Consider the following 18,591-nt stretch of genomic DNA (forward strand, 5'->3'; position numbering starts at 1 on the left):
CACAATGTAAAAAACGTTGTGTTTGTACATATGAAAATTAATGTGTTCATTTGTCTAAAACACTTAAATACAATACATGCATGGTCCCCAAGTTTTCTAGATTTAATGAAGGTTATATAATGGACACATAGCAACACTGTTGTTCAAAATTTATCATTCACTAAGATTTTCTATGTCAGCTGGAGCTAGTCACATTGTTTTACCATACCTAAGGTTCATGAGAAAGTATGATATTCTATCAAGTTTTATCAATTTGCCAAAAAAAGTGACCCAAAAAGTTTTCTTACAAGTATAAATAATATTTTTAAAACTATATTATGTAAATTTTTACAGATGAATTCAGATTTCTATGCAATGTGAAGTACCTATCATATATCTCGTTCATGTGTGTCATATTTGAATGATGTATACCAGTTTGTTTTGCAATATTTTTCTTGTAATAATAGAAAATAGTAAATCTGTTTTGGGATTATGAGTTTGTGATTCTATATGGCATAAAAACTTGAAATATATGTGATTTGAGCAAAGCCAATGTGGGTGTTACATGAAACAACTTTACCACCTAAAATACTCAAAGAAATGAAGTACAGCCAACAACTGACACAGGAGGCTTCCCAAAACATGCAAAATGATATTTAGCTTAACAAGGTGTGCTATCATCGAGGGAGGGGGTCTTCTCAGAACCTAATATGCTGTCAAGAAGGTCAACTGTACAATGTGACAATGTGATTTAAGTTCTCACAAGATTTTTTTGTTTGTTATTTTAACACTAACAATAATATGAATTTTAAAGTACAAGGAAATTTTTATCATTTTTTGGTCCACATTTTTATTTGATATATTTTGTTCTTGAATTGCCATCCAAAATACTTGTGCTAACTTGTACTATTTGTTTTGTGGTCTGCAACACTGTAATTGACTACTTTTTAATAACTTTCTCATTTCTTAATTTTATCACAAAATTAAAATATTAAAAATAATGTCTAATAAATCTATACCTGGAGTGTAATGTAAATGTCAAAAATTTCAATTATAAAACTGTTTCCTGTATTGCTAAGCAGCTCCTCAAAAATGGCTACAAAATATGAAAATGCTACAAATTTCCATGCATAGTTTTCCAAATAATTCAAAATAGGAAATGTGATTCAGTGTAATTTTAGAATTCAAGAAAGAAGTCTAAGAGTTTCTCCACACATGGGAAGCAATGCTGTACTTCATTCACTGCATGAATGAGGTCACCTTCATTCACTTTAGTTTCTCATGGTACATGTCAGATTGAAGGGATGGATCAGGTACAAAAATGTACCATGAGAGTTTACAATAAATTTTAGACCTGCTGTAAAAGAGATTTTTTGTGTGTAGCAGGCTGTCTGCTCTATCTCAGCTTGACGTCACTAGTAATAGTGGCAATTTCAAGCAAAATCTCAAAACTGTAAAATGTTTCATGCATCTAAATAGCAAGCAGCAGTAATTGCTGCTGTTAATCTACTTTATGAAAATCCATGGTCACACATTCAAATTGTTTCAGAATGTTGAAAAAGGCAAGACATAAAGTGATACCACAGCATCATCCTTGTGTCTGATGCAAGTATTGCTAGTAAATCTGTGTTAATTATTGCATCTGGCCTTTATATCGCTCATTCCTCAAACATATACCTTTCATTCTTCAATGATTCTATTACTTTATTGGCTGTCTTACTAGCTCCACATAAAGAAAACATTCAATTGACAAAACTGTAATATTCAAGTGTTCAAACAAAGGTGAAAATTTCTATGGTGTTATTGTTTCAGCAAACATCTAAGGAAATTGCCATCGGCAAATAGTTGTGCGGCATGGCAAATCCATTGTGCATTTTTTGATAAAAGCACCAAATTTGGCTCAGATGTGTCTTAATATGTGTTGAACAAATTCAGATACCGAGCCACTGAAAATCTACTGAAGTGTTGCCATGGCAGCAATTTTTCAAAATGGCTGCCAGACAAGGTATTTTTTCACCTAGTAAATGTCAACTGGACAATGCGTTGAGTAATTTTTTGTTGCATATTTTCAATTAAAAACTATGGGAAGAGTAATTTGCATTTTTTTTCACATTTTCTTCATTGCCTGACTTGTTAAACGGGTAAATATAGACAAAAACACAATTCTTATGCATGAAATGCACGGTATTAGATCCTATCAAAGGATGACACAATGTCAGCAGTCAAGAAATATAAGGCCGTGGGCTAGAGGGGTCTACATGCACCTCTTGGATAACAAACCTGTATTCATAGAAGCCTCGGGATCCCTAGAATAGGAAATAAAATTTTAACAAAAAAAATAAAGGGATGTAATAACTGTTATGGTTGTGTTTGAAAAGTACCGCAAAATCACTATTTTGCGCATAGCCACGTGCATTTGTCTTGTAGTACTGGTACTTGTAAGTCATCTGCTAAGCTTTTTAGTCCCCACGGACACCGTCCGGGGGGACTTATAGGTTTGGTCATGTCCATGCGTGCGTCCGTGCGTGCGTGCGTGCGTGTGTGCGTCCGTGCGTCCGTCCGTTCACGCAGATATCTCAGAGATGCCCCAGTCAATTTCTTTCAAACTTTGCACAAGGATAGTACCCTACCCCATACAGATGCACGTCGATTTGTTTCACAATGCGATCAAATTTGGCCGTGTTAGAGGACTTTTTAGTTTTCACCTCCATAGACTCCCATGTATAAGGCAGTGTCCATAGACTCCCATGTATAAGGCAGTGTCCATAGACTCCCATGTATAAGGCAGTCCATAGACTCCATGTATAAGGCAGTCCATAGACTCCCATGTATAAGGCAGTCCATAGACTCCCATGTATAAGGCAGTCCATAGACTCCCATGTATAAGGCAGTCCATAGACTCGATGTATAAGGCCGAGAAAAATAAAAATTTAGTTTCTCATCGTATTCATATTGCAAAAAGGATGCAGTGACACAGTTTTCAGTCCCATGGATGAAGTCCAGGGGGCTAATAGATTGGGTCATGTCCGTCCATGAGTCCATCCGTGAGTCCATCCTTTCACGCAGATATCTCAGATATTTTGACAAAATGTCACGTGACCTCGGTGACCTTTGACCTCAAATATACATATTTGTCCATAACTCAGGAACCACAAGTGGTACACCCTTCATATATGGTATGATGGCACAGCTTATGATGCCACATATTGTACCTCATTAATTATGTGCATATCTAATTTTGAGCAAGCCAATAGAGCTAGAGGTCTGATTTTTGGTATATAGGGATAACTTAGCAATAAAATTTTTTTTGACAAAATGTCACGTGACCTCGGTGACCTTTGACCTCAAATATACATATTTGTCCAGAACTCAGTAACCACAAGTGCTACACCCTTCATGTATGGTATGATGGGACACTTTATGATGCCACATATTGTACATCATTAATATGTGCATATCTAATTTTGAGCGAGCCAATAGAGCTAGAGGTCTGATTTTTGGTATATAGGGATAACTTAGCACTACAATTTTTTTGACAAAATGTCATGTGACCTTGGTGACCTTTGACCTCAAATATACATATTTGTCCAGAACTCAGTAACCACAAGTGCTACACCCTTCATATATGGTATGATGGGACAGCTTATGACGCCACATATTGTACCTCATCAATTATGCACATATCTAATTTTGAGCGAGCCAATAGAGCTAGAGGTCTGATTTTTGGTATATAGGGATAACTTAGCAATACAATTTTTTTGACAAAATGTTATGTGACCTCGGTGACCTTTGACCTCAAATATACATATTTGTCCATAACTCAGTAACCACAAGTGCTACACCCTTCATATATGGTATGATGGGACACCTTATGACGCCACATATTGTACCTCATTAGTTATGTGCATATCTAATTTTGAGCAAGTCAATAGAGCTAGAGGTCTGATTTTTTGTATATAGGGATAACTTAGCAATAAAATTATTGTGACAAAATGTCACATGACCTCGATGACCTTTGACCTCAAATATACATATTTGTCCATAACTCAGTAACCACAAGTGGTACACCCTTCATATATGGTATGATGGGAGACCTTATGATGCTTCATACTGTACCTCATTAATTATGCATAGATCTAATTCTGAGCAAACCCATAGAGCTGGATGTCTGTCATACATATGCACATAGATTTGTTCTGTGATAGGATCCAATAAGGCCGCCATGTGGCCATTTTATTACGATTCTTTCATGTCCTGAACTACAGCTCAGACATGTATCAAGCAAATTTATTCAAAAGTATTTTTATCACAGACCTAATGAAGAGGCCTCTATCCTCTCTGAGGACCTGTAATCAAAGTACCCATTAACAAGTGGGGACTGTGTCATCAACGATGACTTGTTTAACATAACCTGACTTGTTTGGTAACATTAGAATGGAAATTTATTCTTCTTTAAAATGACATATGTAATAGGCAATATGTTCCATAGATTTTTTTATGAAATAGAACCAAAACTTACCCGATACCCCAAAGTTTGCCATCCAAATTATAGCTAATGTCAAATTATACCAATGTTTTACCTTGGCATAATACAAAAAGGCAATGCTTTGTATGATATCTGTTTTATTTGCTACAGGGACATGTTTATCATGTGAAATAGACTTTTAACAGATAAAAAAAGATTGGCATGTTATAGCTCTACCGGTCATATTTTTAAGAGTACCACAAAATCATAGTATTGCCAACTCTAATGCATTTTCGTTAAACCTGTCTTCTTGTAGGTCATCTGCTGAGCTCAATTTTTAACATAACATGGGTTATAGGATAACATTGGAAAGTAATTGTATTCTTCTTTAGATGACATATTCTAATATGCAATATCTCCCACAGTCTTTATAAAATATGTCCAAAACTTACCCCATACCCCAATCTTTACATTGCAAATTACTATCACTGCTTATCTCAAATTCTACCAATTTGTACCTAGACATATTACAAAGGGCACGACTTTGCATGAAATATGTTTTATTTGCTACAGGAACATGTCCAAATATGAAATAGACTTTTAACAATAAAACTATTGAGATGCAATGGCTGTTACGGTCATGTTTAAAGGGTAGTTAAAGTCAAAGTATTGCGAATCCCATCTTTTTTTGTTAAGCGTGTCTCCTTGCAAGTCATCTGCTTAGCTTATATTTTAACATAACATTGTTTATGGGGTAACATTGGAAAGTAATTTATTCTTCTTTCAGATGACAAATTGTAATATGCAATATCTTCCACTGTTTTCATAAAATATGACCGAAACTTACCCCATACTCCGAACTTTATTGAAAATCAATGTTACTGCTTATCTCAAATTCTACAACCCTTTTACCTAGACATATAATAATATGCACTGCCTTGTATGAAATCTCTTTTATTTACTATACCGGGACGTGTCATAAATATGAAATAGACTTTTAACAGGAAACATATTAGAATGCAGTTACTGTTACAGTCATGTTTTGAAGGGTATTGTAAAATCATGATTTTGAGACTCTTGTCAAACCATTCTTCGTCGTAGTCTTCTGCTGAGTCAAATCTCTGAGGTTTATGTTTCAATCTTGACTAGAGTGTCCCTATTTGCATAAGAAGGAATACATCACATTTGATCAGATAATTGGCCACCAAACACTACCTTCCTTAGGTCTTGGGTGTACGTGTCAAGTGGATAACCAAAATATGATTGGCAATTGCCTAGGATTGTCGTTTAACTTGTTGTCTCAGCCTATGTAAACACCATGGAAAGGAATAAAATATTCGCCGGTTGACTAGCCATGCAAAAGCAAGCACAGGTCCGGGGAGTGCCAAGTAGGACATCACTGAAAAAAGTCAGTGCAGGATTGTGTTTGAGATTTGCTTTCCCTATCTTTCATGTTTGTTAAAACGAAAGAAATTGAGTAATACAATTTAATAACTATGGTACCATGTTTTTTTGCATTTGAATAACAAATTTGTGTACTATCAAGATTAGGACAAGAATACACGATGTTCAAAATATGATCATTCCAGCCCCGCGCCCATACAGTTACGAGTGTAGTGATACATAGCGGCCGCCGCGTAGTATGCACCCCTCGCCGAGTTCGGAGGCCGATTTCCCTCACAATAAGCCTCAATTATTACTAAATCAGCATCGATGGCCTCCAATACATCTCAGAATTCATACCTACTAGCCTCTTTGCGTCAAAAACGACCTTTTGTCCGTTTTTGGGTGTGATTTCCGACGGGAACCCGTGTTTTTGGCGTGAACATACACTTTCATTCTACAGCTGTGGGCGGGGTCAGACCAGCCGCGCTGTGATTGGCTAATTTTTTTCCGATCAACCCCATGATGACCTCTCTTGTTTTGATCACTCGTTTGAGGCATAAGTACCAGGCGAGTCTCAAAACCCGGACCGAGACGAGTCGAGACGAGACCAAAATGACCCCTCAGGCCAGGCGTTGTAAATACATCATATATATACAACACTACAGAAAGCTTGCAGTTTCTTGAGAGTGTCAAAGATCGATGCACAAAGCAAGAGATAGCACAATCAACGATTGGAACAACTGAAAAAAGATTAGTTGAGGTTTTTTCAACTTGAGTTCAAGGCGAGCTCGAAACATCCAAACTGCGATGCGACGTCGGCATTTTGGCCTAAGCGATAAGCGCCAGATTCAGATTCTACTATGATATCTACTGTGAATTCAAAATAGGTAACCTTGTATTAGAAACATACATACAGGAGATTTAAGTAATCATTTTTTTAGAAATTAGATTTACCATTTATAAACACATTATAGGAAAGTAAACTGAGAGCTCATATGTTTAATTTTACAGTGGCTATGCACCATTTTTCTACATTACCGATACTCAGCGTTCGAAATTCACGCTGACCCGCTAGCCCCAGACCAGCTGTTTTCATGCCGGGCCAGTAAGTTGTGAAAGAAGCAGACCCGAGTGTCCTGCTCTAAATAAAGAAGGGGTCAGCAATTTTTAATACTCTTACCCTCTTCTGTTAAATTCTCAAGTAATCAAACCGCAAAATTTAGGAAAAAATTGGCAGGTAAAATCTCAAAAGATCGAACGGTGAAATTATACTTAGCGAAAGCCTTTACAGCTACGCATTTCTCGCGACTGCGAGATTGATGGCGCTACTCAACATCTTCCATTTGTTACGCGTTGGGGTCACGTTGGGGTAGGTTCGAGATTTCGTTTAGTCAAAATGGCAGCATTGTTTTGATCATGTTTTGATGAACCTCGCCTCGCGGGTGAATATCAGTAGCGAGAAAGATGTACAGGTATTTGAATATTGAGCCACCTACAGCAGGGCCCCTGTATTTCCCTTCAAGTAAAAATTCCGTATTATGCCCAGGACCAGTTGATTTCCTTTCGGGCCAGTGAATTTTATAAGTTACTGGCCCGCTTGGCCAGTAGCGATTTTGCATGAGTTTCAAACACTGCCGATACTATAGTACATGTATGTTATGTGCGTGGAATCTGAGGCAGCCTCAGATTAAGATTCAGATTCGGAGAGCTATGTAAGGGACCGTTCAGTTTTTACGGCCGGGGGGGGCGGCAAAATCCAGGGGGGGTCATCATAATTTTGGAATCCAAGAAGGGGGGGTCATCACTTTTTCACTGGTAGGAAAGGGGGGTCACCACATTTTCAAAAACATAATACCTACAATAAAGTCCACTTTATGCCATGGCCATGATTGACCCTCTTTACCGGCGGGCCGCCTTCGGCGGCCCAATACAATAAATATACTTTATGTATTACCCATGACCCTCTTAGCGGGCAGACGCCTTTGGCGGCCCACTCCAATTAGGTTTACTTCATGCAATGGCCATGATCGACCCTCTTTACCGGCGGGCCGCCTGCGGCAGCCCACTACAATAAATTGACTTTATTGTAATACCCCATGACCATCTTAACGGCCGGACGCCTTCAGCGGCCCTGTTTCAGTAAAGTTTACTTCATGCAATGGCCATGATCGACCCTCTTTTTACCAGTGGGCCACCTTTGGTTGCCCACTAGAATAAAGTTGACTTTACGTAATGGCCCATGACCCTCTTAGCCGGAGGGCTGCCTTTGGCGAACCACTCCAATAAAGTTTACTTTATACAATGTCCATGGACATAAGTTGTCTATGGAAATGAAGTTAAAAATTGCCTTACAGTCGTCCTAATTAACAGACGTTTGCATGGATGTGGCTGAGAAGTTTGTACACTGGCATCTCTGCTACACGAATAAAGTGCGCCGCGTACCGGAGTTCAAATCCAAACCGTGCGGGTAAATTTGACATATGGGTTTTGGTTATTTTTCAGTGGGGGGGGGGGGGGGGTCATCAAATTTTTTCGTCTGACAAAGGGGGGGTCATCATTTTTTCGCGAAAAATGCAGGGGGGGTCATCATTTTTTTGAACACCGGCGACAAGATTTTGCCGCCCCCCCCGGCCGTAAAAACTGAACGGTCCCTAACCACTGACTACAATGTGTACGAAAATGAACAAGCATAAGTCGATGGTAGGAGTGGGATATCACTTCTTTAACTAACTAAGACAGAAGTGGAACAACGTCCTTTTTTCCCCGTGGCATTGATACAGATGCTGCCTATGTGCAAAAAACATAACTTTTCTATCAGTAAGATAGGAGGTCTTTTGGTCTCGTCTCGACTCGTCTCGGTCCGGGTTTTGAGACTCGCCCTGTCGGTAAGTACCGGCCCGGTGGTTTCAATCGGGTTCGAACTCATATAGGAAATGAAGGCTACTTCACATCTGCTCTACCAAAGTTGTTTTATATTACGATATGGTGAATAACAGGATCATTGTAGTTATTTTGTTTGGAATAAATGGCGAGACCATGGTGAATCGATAGTGCTATGACCCTGTATAAATATAGTAAAGGGAAAGCAATTCCACACGTACACATCGTCCATATATTGGTGGTTTGCGTTTAATGTATAGTAATGTGTAATTTTTGTTTCACTGTCTTGTATATAGAGCCGATTTCAGGATTTTAATTCCAAGCGCGCCGTCCTCCCTGTCACAACGCTTGTCCCACTGCGAAACACACACATCCTGTGTAGAAAAAAAACACCAACAAAACACTGCAGACTCACTAGAATGCTTGTACAAAACAGACAGCCGAGAGACACCGAACGAAGTTGATACATCAACACAGATGAGCGGCAACTAAACCACACAGTTGGAAGTCTCAAGTAAAAAACAGTTGGTGTAATGTACCTTCACGTCTCGGCACTCGATCGACAGAGCCATAATCACAGTACATTCGTAGTGAGCACCGTACATGATTCAGTGTCTTCGCCACACATCATAACGGGCACATCACAGAGAGTCAAATCCGCCTTCAACTCTATGTTTAAAATTTCGCCAAATTTTCTCCCTGCACAGTTTAATATTGATGAAAGAGTTGCAGATTCAATTTCCTTATATGTTGACCTTTCAATTATGACATTTTGGCATCTGATAATTATTCATATGCACAAATAGGTGAAAAACACAGTCAACAGCCAAACGATCGTTAACTTGTCATTTCATAAAAATAAGAGGGAAACTCAAAAAAATAAAACGATAGTTTCATCAGCTGTGTTATCTCAAACACTTTAAGAAATTAAAAAGTTAGATCAATGTTTTTTAGGTTTTTTTTTCAGATATATTTTTCATTTTACAACGCGGCAAATAGGCTTGATTTCCCATAGAAAACAATGACGTATAATACACCGAACAGACTGCACACTTCTCGCCGGTGCAAATTCCTCAATTTTGAACGAATAATGATGAAATTGAATGAATAATGATGAATTTCTTCACGAAAATGTTTTATTTGCATTTTTTTATTCCGATCACTGAAATATACGGACTGTTGCCGTCCATAATTTGGCGATCTTACGGCGTGTACATATGCAGAACAAGGGTCTTAAATTGACGCATTTTAACCAGTATGCGTCTCATAAGTTGTACAGCCCAAATATCTGTCATTTTGTTGTAATATAGACCAAATTTGGGCGAATATCAACGATGAAAATTCCAGTAAATTTGAAAAAATAACACAGAACGGAGGCGAACGGGTGCAAAGTGTCCACTGTAATCGAGCGGTGAACGTTATCGATCGATATTGTTTTATTGGAAATTGATACAATGTTGTGTTGCTCACTCGCATGACCTTCCCAGCCAAAAATGGCGCAAAACTTGGCCAACGTGCGCCAAAATGTGCTGAAACATAAACACATCACAAAAACTGTAAAGAGTGTCGACGATTCATTTTCAGTTCAAGAAACCAACGGTACGTTGGTACTATGGTATGTAAGTCAATATATACGGGTTATTGTGGACATATTCATGACGTGACCTGAACACATGAGCCGAAACGCCAGCAGATTTCGATCGATATTCTATCGAAAATAAATTGATACAATGTGTTCGCTGTCGTCACTAGCAACCGGCCAAAAAGTGCTCTGAGGTAAAAATATGCTTCGCAGAATATGAAACACTCGGGCATAGTTTCGCCCCGCAGTGGTTGTAGCTTTTGAGTAAAGGTGTAACAGTCTTCTCGAATATGCCTATCAGCAATCCCTTTCTATAGCCTAATTTTAATGTCTCCGCTAGGTGACAAGATACCATACGTTGTGAGTTCGAACCCGATTGAAACCACCGGGCCGTGAGCGATCAAAACAAGAGAGGTCATCATGGGGTCGATCGGAAAAAAATTAGCCAATCACAGCGCGGCTGGTCTGACCCCGCCCACAGCTGTAGAACGAAAGTGTACGTTCACGCCAAAAACACGGGTTCCCGTCGGAAATCGCACCCAAAAACGGACAAAAGGTCGTTTTTGACGCAAAAAGGCTAGTAGGTATGAATTCTAAGATGTATTGGAGGCCATCGATGCTGGTTTAGTAAATAATTGAGGCTTATTGTGAGGGAAATCGGCCTCCGAACTCGGCGAGGGGTGCGTATAACGGCCATTCCTTTGCCAAACTTCCCATTATTCTATGCATACTACGCGGCGGCCGCTATGTATCACTACACTCGAATTCCGACCTACTGTCATTGGATTATTGATTGGTATGATTGCGATTATTTTCGTAACTGTGCGCGCCCACACAAAAATTGACCAGTTTGGGATTATGGCCCATGGACTAGTTTTATTGTTCCCAATGTTTTTCCTCAAATATTTGGTTAGTCCGATGTACTTGGCACTTTTCGGGAAACTTGTACCTGGTTGGTCTAAAGGGCTCTTCCAATAATTTTGTATGGCCCTTGTACTTGTGAAGTGTTAAACTTCCTTTTGCCAGTAACAAAGTCTCAGCTACAAACAACATGAAATTCATCAAGAACCTATCATTGCTCAAACTAACAAACACCGAAATAATAGCAGTAGGCAAAGGCCTAAAATTCATTTCGACACCAACAAAACCAAACATAATAAAACTACTTCAGGATTTCAGCAAATATAGCTGTAAAATGAGACTACGCTACATCATGAGACACAAACAATCGCAACAACACCATTCAAAGACAAATCAAACTAGACTCCCCGAACACAAAGAACACAAATCTTGAAGGTTATCTGGAAGCTACTTCAACTTAACTTGCACTTCTAGAGATATCCTTTCAAACAAGGAAACAAAACATATCGCGTACCCATGAATCGCGATAAACAAGCTTGCAAGCAATAGACATATACCATAAACCCAGACAAGGGTCGGGGCATCGTCATTGTCAACACAAAAGATTACGTACGCAAATGCGAAAGGCAATTACGCAACACTCAGTTTTATACACAACTATGTAGACTGAGTGACGACACAAAACAAATAGCAAACTAAGAAAAGAGTCTACACTACAACTGATGAGAAACCACATGGGTTTCGAAACGCAAGCATCAAAGGGCCACTCAACCAACTTTGAAACACCATAGGTCCAGCTGCGGCTCGCCATAATCTTTCTGCACACAAACAAAACATTACTGTACACACTAATCCAAACTTCCCTGCATATATCCGAAGCGAAACAAACATTTTATTAACACAAAAAATTGGATAAGAATGTAGGAACACATATCCAAACGAATCAAGGACAAACTCTACATAAATTCCACATTTTGGAAAGTAAGGTGGGGAGCCTCTTTCACATTTTTTTACATACTACAATGGCGCTGTTGATAAATTCTAGTCGGGTGGAAACCGTATAATTGGAACAGCCGTTCGTTTGCGCAGATGACCAAAAGGTGCCAAGCGTACCTTCCATTAAAGTAGAAAGGTAAACTATGTATAACTAATAGACGGGGTGCAGAACGTCGTTTCAGGCCAGATCGACGGTTTCCACCCCGTCAAGTTCTGTGTGGGCACACGGCTGTCATGATGGGCATGAATCTATATTCGTGCAATAGACTATTGACGTGACGTTGAAATAACTCTTGAACTAATTTGTAAATCATGAAATTATATCAAATTACACAAGATCAGTATATTAAATGAATTATGAAAAGCAATGTATAAAACATAATATATATATATATAGCCAAAAATATATAAAATATGATCGTGTTCTCCACGTGGTCAAATTCTAAATGGCGCCACTAATTGTAGACATGATAAATCTTTAACAATTATGGGGACATATAAGAGATTTTCTTCAAAAATGTTATTGCTTTTAGCGTTCAAACTTAAAAAAATGTTATACAGTAAATATTATTATGTTTTTTGTATGTGGACCTAGGTATGAATGTAGATGAACAAGATTGAAAGATAGGGTTAAATTCCCTGCACAATTTTCCATGTTAGGCCTTATAAGCAAGAACGCCATGCAAAACTCGTCAATGGCTAATTACAAAGTTTAGAAACGATAATTAGAATGTCAAAATATTGCACATATTCAACGTTTCTACTCAAGAACGCCCATCCATTGGCAGAACATGGGACACGCTGTTGTTACACTGAAACTCTTCATTGTGTTACCTCCCCCACCACGCCGTGGGCCGATCCAGGCCAATAATTTGCAAAATCTGGGTGAGTGTGCCGTACGTGTGATGCACACATACCAGCTACAACCCTAAGAAATGGTTGAAACATGTGCATCAAAGATTATAAAAATAAAATAAAAAACTCTGAACGGTACCTTCTGATAGTCTACTTACACAGGACAGCTAACAGCTGCTCATCGTAAAAAAACATTAAATTTGGCAATTTTGAATCTTCCACTTTGGCCTTGTGGTAGCCATATTGTCTATAATTTTATTAAGAGAATTTGTTTTTCATAGAAAGTGAAATAATCACACAATAAACAATGCAAATAGTAATCTTAATATGCATTTTTTACGACAATACGTCCTCTATTCACCACAGAATTATCCGTAGAACAGCACCTATGGAATTTTACAGTAATTGAAGATTGCTATGTTTCAAAAGGCCGCCACACCAGAACTAGGCTCTATGCTTATAAAAATATGCAAATAGTAATCTTAATGGGCATTTATGATGGAAATACGTCCACTATTCCCCACAGAATTATCCGTAGAGCAGCAACTATGGGATTTTACAGTGACTGATGGTCGCCATATTTAAAAATGGCCGCCACACCAGAACGAGGCTCAACTTGTGGTGGCTCGGTATACAAATTGATTTATATTATGATAGTCTACATTCATACCAAATTTCATGCTTTTATCACAAAATGCATAATTGTTATGAAAATTTTGGTTATGCGCGCCACTAAAAGTAATGCTTACTCTACACAATGTAGTAAACTTTAAGACAACAAAAATTGTGCATATTTTAAGCTAATAATTTTTTCTCATGCAAAAATAAATGAGATGTGTCAAATTGACACATCCATCAAGATGAATGACATTGAAATGAAATGAATCAATGCAAATGTTATGGATTATGGTTTTGAACATTACAATAAGGTCAACAGTAAGATTGGATAATACCAGACTTGGTAGTTCTAGCTCTGTCTGTATTGTAAGATATGCTTGCTGCAGGGAGAAGCCATACATAATGCCCTCTTGAAGAAGCTGACCAAAGTTTTTTTTGAATTCTAACTTTACCATATAACTGTCATGAGCTCACTGTTCTCAGAAAGCTGCAGAATGATATTTTTATGAGCTGCTGTATTGTAAGATGTGATTGCTGTGGGGAGAAGCTGTACAATGTACTCTCTTGAAGAAGTTTACCAAATTTTTTTCTCTCACTTTTACTTTTAAGTAAGACTACAGTTGTCATCATGCCCTTTTATACTTCATTGTTTCATCATCTTTATTTTTGACAAATGAATTTTTCACCAACGAAAGGGTACAGTACATCATCAATCAACTATCCACATTGCTACCCAGGAGATTCCTCTTACAGCTAGGACATCTATGGACATTTATTGTTATTGAATGAGCTGTTTGACCAGAAAAATGATACCTTGATAAAATACCTTGATGCACCTTTATTCTCAGCTGCACCAAAAATACTTGTCTGAAAATAATCCTAGCATGACTTTTGGATTAATATGTTACACCACATTTATTGAAACATGTTTCATATTTTCCATGTAGTCGTATTGGACTGACACAAAGAAAATTACAGCTTCACTAACTGACATGAGATTATGGGTGAATGGGGCACATCGTGATTGTGATATCTCAAGAATGGCTGACAGGATTGGAATGAAATCTGGTACATAATGTTCTGTTTGGGACTGGCAAGAACTGATTAGTTTTTGGTGAGTGTCTAATACTTACATCTTTTACGTTTATTTGCAAAATTAATGATTTTAGAAAAATGAAATATACATTGACAATGGCTGCACCAACTTTAATGTGATTAGCTACAAATGTTGATCACACTAGGATTTATCAGCCATGAAAGATATTAAAAAGGGTAACATGAAAGTTAAAGACCAATTTGCATATTTGGTGAACTTTCATAATTAGGGATATATTGAGAGTCACTTGACCAAAGTTGATGAAACTTGTTATGTACATGGAAGATATTTAGCATTTTGAGATCAGCCAACTACCAATTTGCATATTTAATAAACTTTCCTAATCAGGGATATGGATAGACTTGATCAAAGTTGACAAAACTTGGGTTACTTGCTATGAACATTGAAGATACTATTATATTGTAAACTATGTATAGTACGGTATTCTACATGATGAGGAACAAAGTTTTCTTGAAACCATTTTCATATTTAGGAGTTCCGTTTGAGGGGGATGGGGGATTGACACCAAAAGTAAGGAATCACATTTCCATTACATCAGCTTTTATAATCGACAACCTCTAAAACTGTGAAGAAAGCTGTCCCATGACAGCGAAATTTACCTACTGTACAATAGCATGTATTGTATTGCATGTTCAGACCATGTTGGGTTTAGTACTGTAAGACTTGTTCTGTCAATTTGTTACAAGTTTTGATGATAAATTTAGATCAAATACTGTAAAAGCATTAATTATTCACTGGGATTTAATTTCACTATTTTTGCTGAAACATAAAATCTGCTAAATTAATCCCAGTGAAAATGTTAAATAACAGAATCTTTTGTTTTATTGGCAAAACAGTGAACTTAAATTCTAGTGAAACATCTCAAACATCAAAAAAGTGAAATTACATCCCTGTGAAAATTAATGATTTTACTGTATTAGAGGCTATCAGCCTTGTCATGAAGCATTGACTCCACATCGTCGTAAACCACGCGCCTCTTTACGGCAACAGCTCAGCGCTACCCGTCAAGAGATTTTTGCGCAGGTCAGCGGAGCGGAAATCATTGCTCTGGCAAGCAAGAAGCATAACTCCAAGGCATTTCCATACAAGGAATACACACATTAAGAGTGAAATACCAACTATGAACCTCAGGCTCCCAGCTCCCCTACAACCACAATGGATTCTAGAAGTCTTTGAGCCAAAAAGAATTCATGAAGGTTTACAGACTGTGACAATTTGTAAACACCAACCAAAAGACCTGATTGCTTTGAACAGATTAATGAAATGTTATGTCCAGTTGGTACATACTTTGGAGTGTATTGTCATGAAAACGGCATGTTACCTTTGACAAATTGAACCTGGCAATTATAAACTCTTATCCCTGCTTGAAAGACATTTGATAATTAATTTAGCATTGAACGTTACCTTCCACTTTCTTTGTCTCTGTAGAGGCAGCTCCCTGTTCTTCAAGTGTTGTTGTTTCATGATCTTGTATGGATGTTTCAGTTGCTGTCTTTTGTGTCTCTGGTGTTTCTTCCTTTCCCAATGTGTCTGAGACAGTTTCACCTAAAAAGACATTTGAACACACTAGCAGTCACAAATCTGTAAAAAATGCATCCTAGTGGCCAATTACAGTAGAATGCACTTGTATAGGACAGATGTTTGGAGGCTTTGAAATTTTTACAAAACTTTTCTGGTCTACTGTTTGTGACTTGGCTCATTTTGAACCTCTTAGATCAAGTAAAGATTATGATCTTTATATTTTTGTAAAATCAAAAACTTTTTTGAATCAAACCATAGCTTAAAATTTGCCGCAATCATATCCATGTGAACAGAGATTGTGCAAATAAATCACAGTAAATGTACAGCAGTAAGTGTCCTGAAAATATGTATTATTTTGAAGAAAATTTGGACATCAACTACATACATATTCTCACATTGCACTCCAATCTCCACAAAGTTTACATGGTCATATGCCATAATTGTTGAACACTAAGTGTTGGTCCCATGTATTAAAACTGAATTTCCTCATTCACAAAAATAGCAACAAACTCATTTATGGTAATAATAAACTAATAACAAAATGGACGGTGTACTATAAAAGTCTATGATCATCATAAATCTAGAGGTTTGTAACACAAACTCTCAGTCTCAGTCAAACATTGCTTATACTGAAGGAAATCACCCATATAGGCAAGAGTAGCAGCCCTTGACTGTATTGCAAATAAATTCCCTTTTGGTTTTTTGTTCCATGATTCCATGTTTCCATATTTAATTCCATCAATTGAGGCATATGTGATGTTTAATAAAGTAACCCACCTTCCCATTGTGCCTCACCAGTGATGAATTCTTCTCCAAGTTCTACAGTTTCTGTAATTATTTTCTGCAGTGCAACATTAGATTGAGCATCAGATAATTTTGTTAATTTTGTCATTAGCTCACTTATAAATTTATCCTTTTGTTCAAGTTTAGATTGAAGATCTGTGATATTAGGCTCTAATTTTTCCAATCTATCTTTCAGAATGAGATAATCAGTATGCTGTGTTATGATAACTTTGTTATCCTTCTCACTCTGTTCTTTAAACCGCTTTTCTAATTGTGACTTTTCTTGAAGGGTTTCATCTAACTGATTTTCCAAAATTTCCTTAGCTGTCTTAAATTTAGACTTCTCCTTGAGTGCTTCATCTAACTGATTTTCCAAACTTTCCTTAGCTGCAAGGAATTCAGACTCTTTAATGCTAAGCTGACTATGTAAAGACTGAATTTTAGACTTTTCTATTGCCAAGTATCTGATGACAGAATCTTTGAGGCATTCTTGGCTGATCTGAAATGGGAGCAAACTTCTAGCTTGCAAACTCAGAGTTTCATCTGCTGCTGTGATAGGTAGAATGGGCTTTCCATGTAGGAAAAGTTGTTCATCCAATTCTGAAATGAAGCAAAATAACAGGACAATTCGCGATAGTCATTTGAGTTCTTAAGTATGATGTGGTTAGACACTGTTGGAATTTCCATAAGCTGCAATCTACACATTGCAAACAAAAACATAGACATGCACACACAGAGGCAGACATAGTCTCTGTCTGTCTGTCTGTCTGTCAGTCACACACACACACACACACAAAGAGTATAAATCTGTGATGGATATTTTATACTGTATATTGACAGTACTATAATCGTAGTAATATTGTGTTTTACAATACTGTGAGAAAGAGAAGATCAAAAACCTTCCAATTACTGGATATTTCTTACCAGAAAAGCTTTGTCTTCCATCTGCACCAGCAACAACAGTCAACAGATACCTTACAAATCCAAGTAAGGCCAAGATTTCCAGTCTAGAGGACAGGATATGTTGAATCCTGTCTGTCATTGCCATCACCACTTGGAGTATATCATACTGCTTTCCTCTCTGTCTGGTCAACTTCACAGGATTGAGTAGGGAACGGACATTGGTCTCAGTGGATGGCTTCATTTCAAGTTTAGGATCAATCTCAAGTAGTAACATCTTGGATGCCTTACCTGTAATATAATATTCTAATTATATCATTCCATTTTATGGTGTAATCTCACTACAACAGTTTCTCTGTTTACATTTGAAGCAGTGCATTATGAAACATGTGAACCTGCATCAGATTGCATGGAGCAATGCTATATACCACATTAGGTACAATCACACAACATTCTTAAAGCTCTGCCATTACTGATTGTTACCAAGGTTAACTGCAAGCTTACTGTGTATTGTCAATATATACTCACTCAGTACAACATCAGTCATAGCAGTGTCACCCATGGGTTGATGATCATGACTATCTGAAACCTATCAAAAGGAACGACACAGTTCTTTTATTATGTACAAATGTATACATAGTAAATACT

The 18,591-nt window shown here is 37.6% G+C and overlaps 1 protein-coding gene across 1 annotated transcript in view; it reads right to left on the minus strand.

Moving 5' to 3' along the window:
• The window catches only part of LOC139142854 (uncharacterized), a 35,242-nt gene that overhangs the window by 3,206 nt on the left and 13,445 nt on the right, over nucleotides 1-18,591 (minus strand). The window contains exons 6-9 of the mRNA XM_070713024.1: nucleotides 18,472-18,532; nucleotides 17,968-18,234; nucleotides 17,038-17,643; nucleotides 16,144-16,284 (exon numbers count right to left, since the gene is read on the minus strand). Of these exons, the coding sequence (XP_070569125.1) occupies nucleotides 16,144-16,284; nucleotides 17,038-17,643; nucleotides 17,968-18,234; nucleotides 18,472-18,532 (1,075 nt within the window). The remainder of the gene's footprint in view (nucleotides 1-16,143; nucleotides 16,285-17,037; nucleotides 17,644-17,967; nucleotides 18,235-18,471; nucleotides 18,533-18,591) is intronic.

This window comes from Ptychodera flava, chromosome 10, assembly GCF_041260155.1.
Source record: "Ptychodera flava strain L36383 chromosome 10, AS_Pfla_20210202, whole genome shotgun sequence".
NCBI classification, from domain to species: Eukaryota; Metazoa; Hemichordata; class Enteropneusta; family Ptychoderidae; genus Ptychodera; species Ptychodera flava.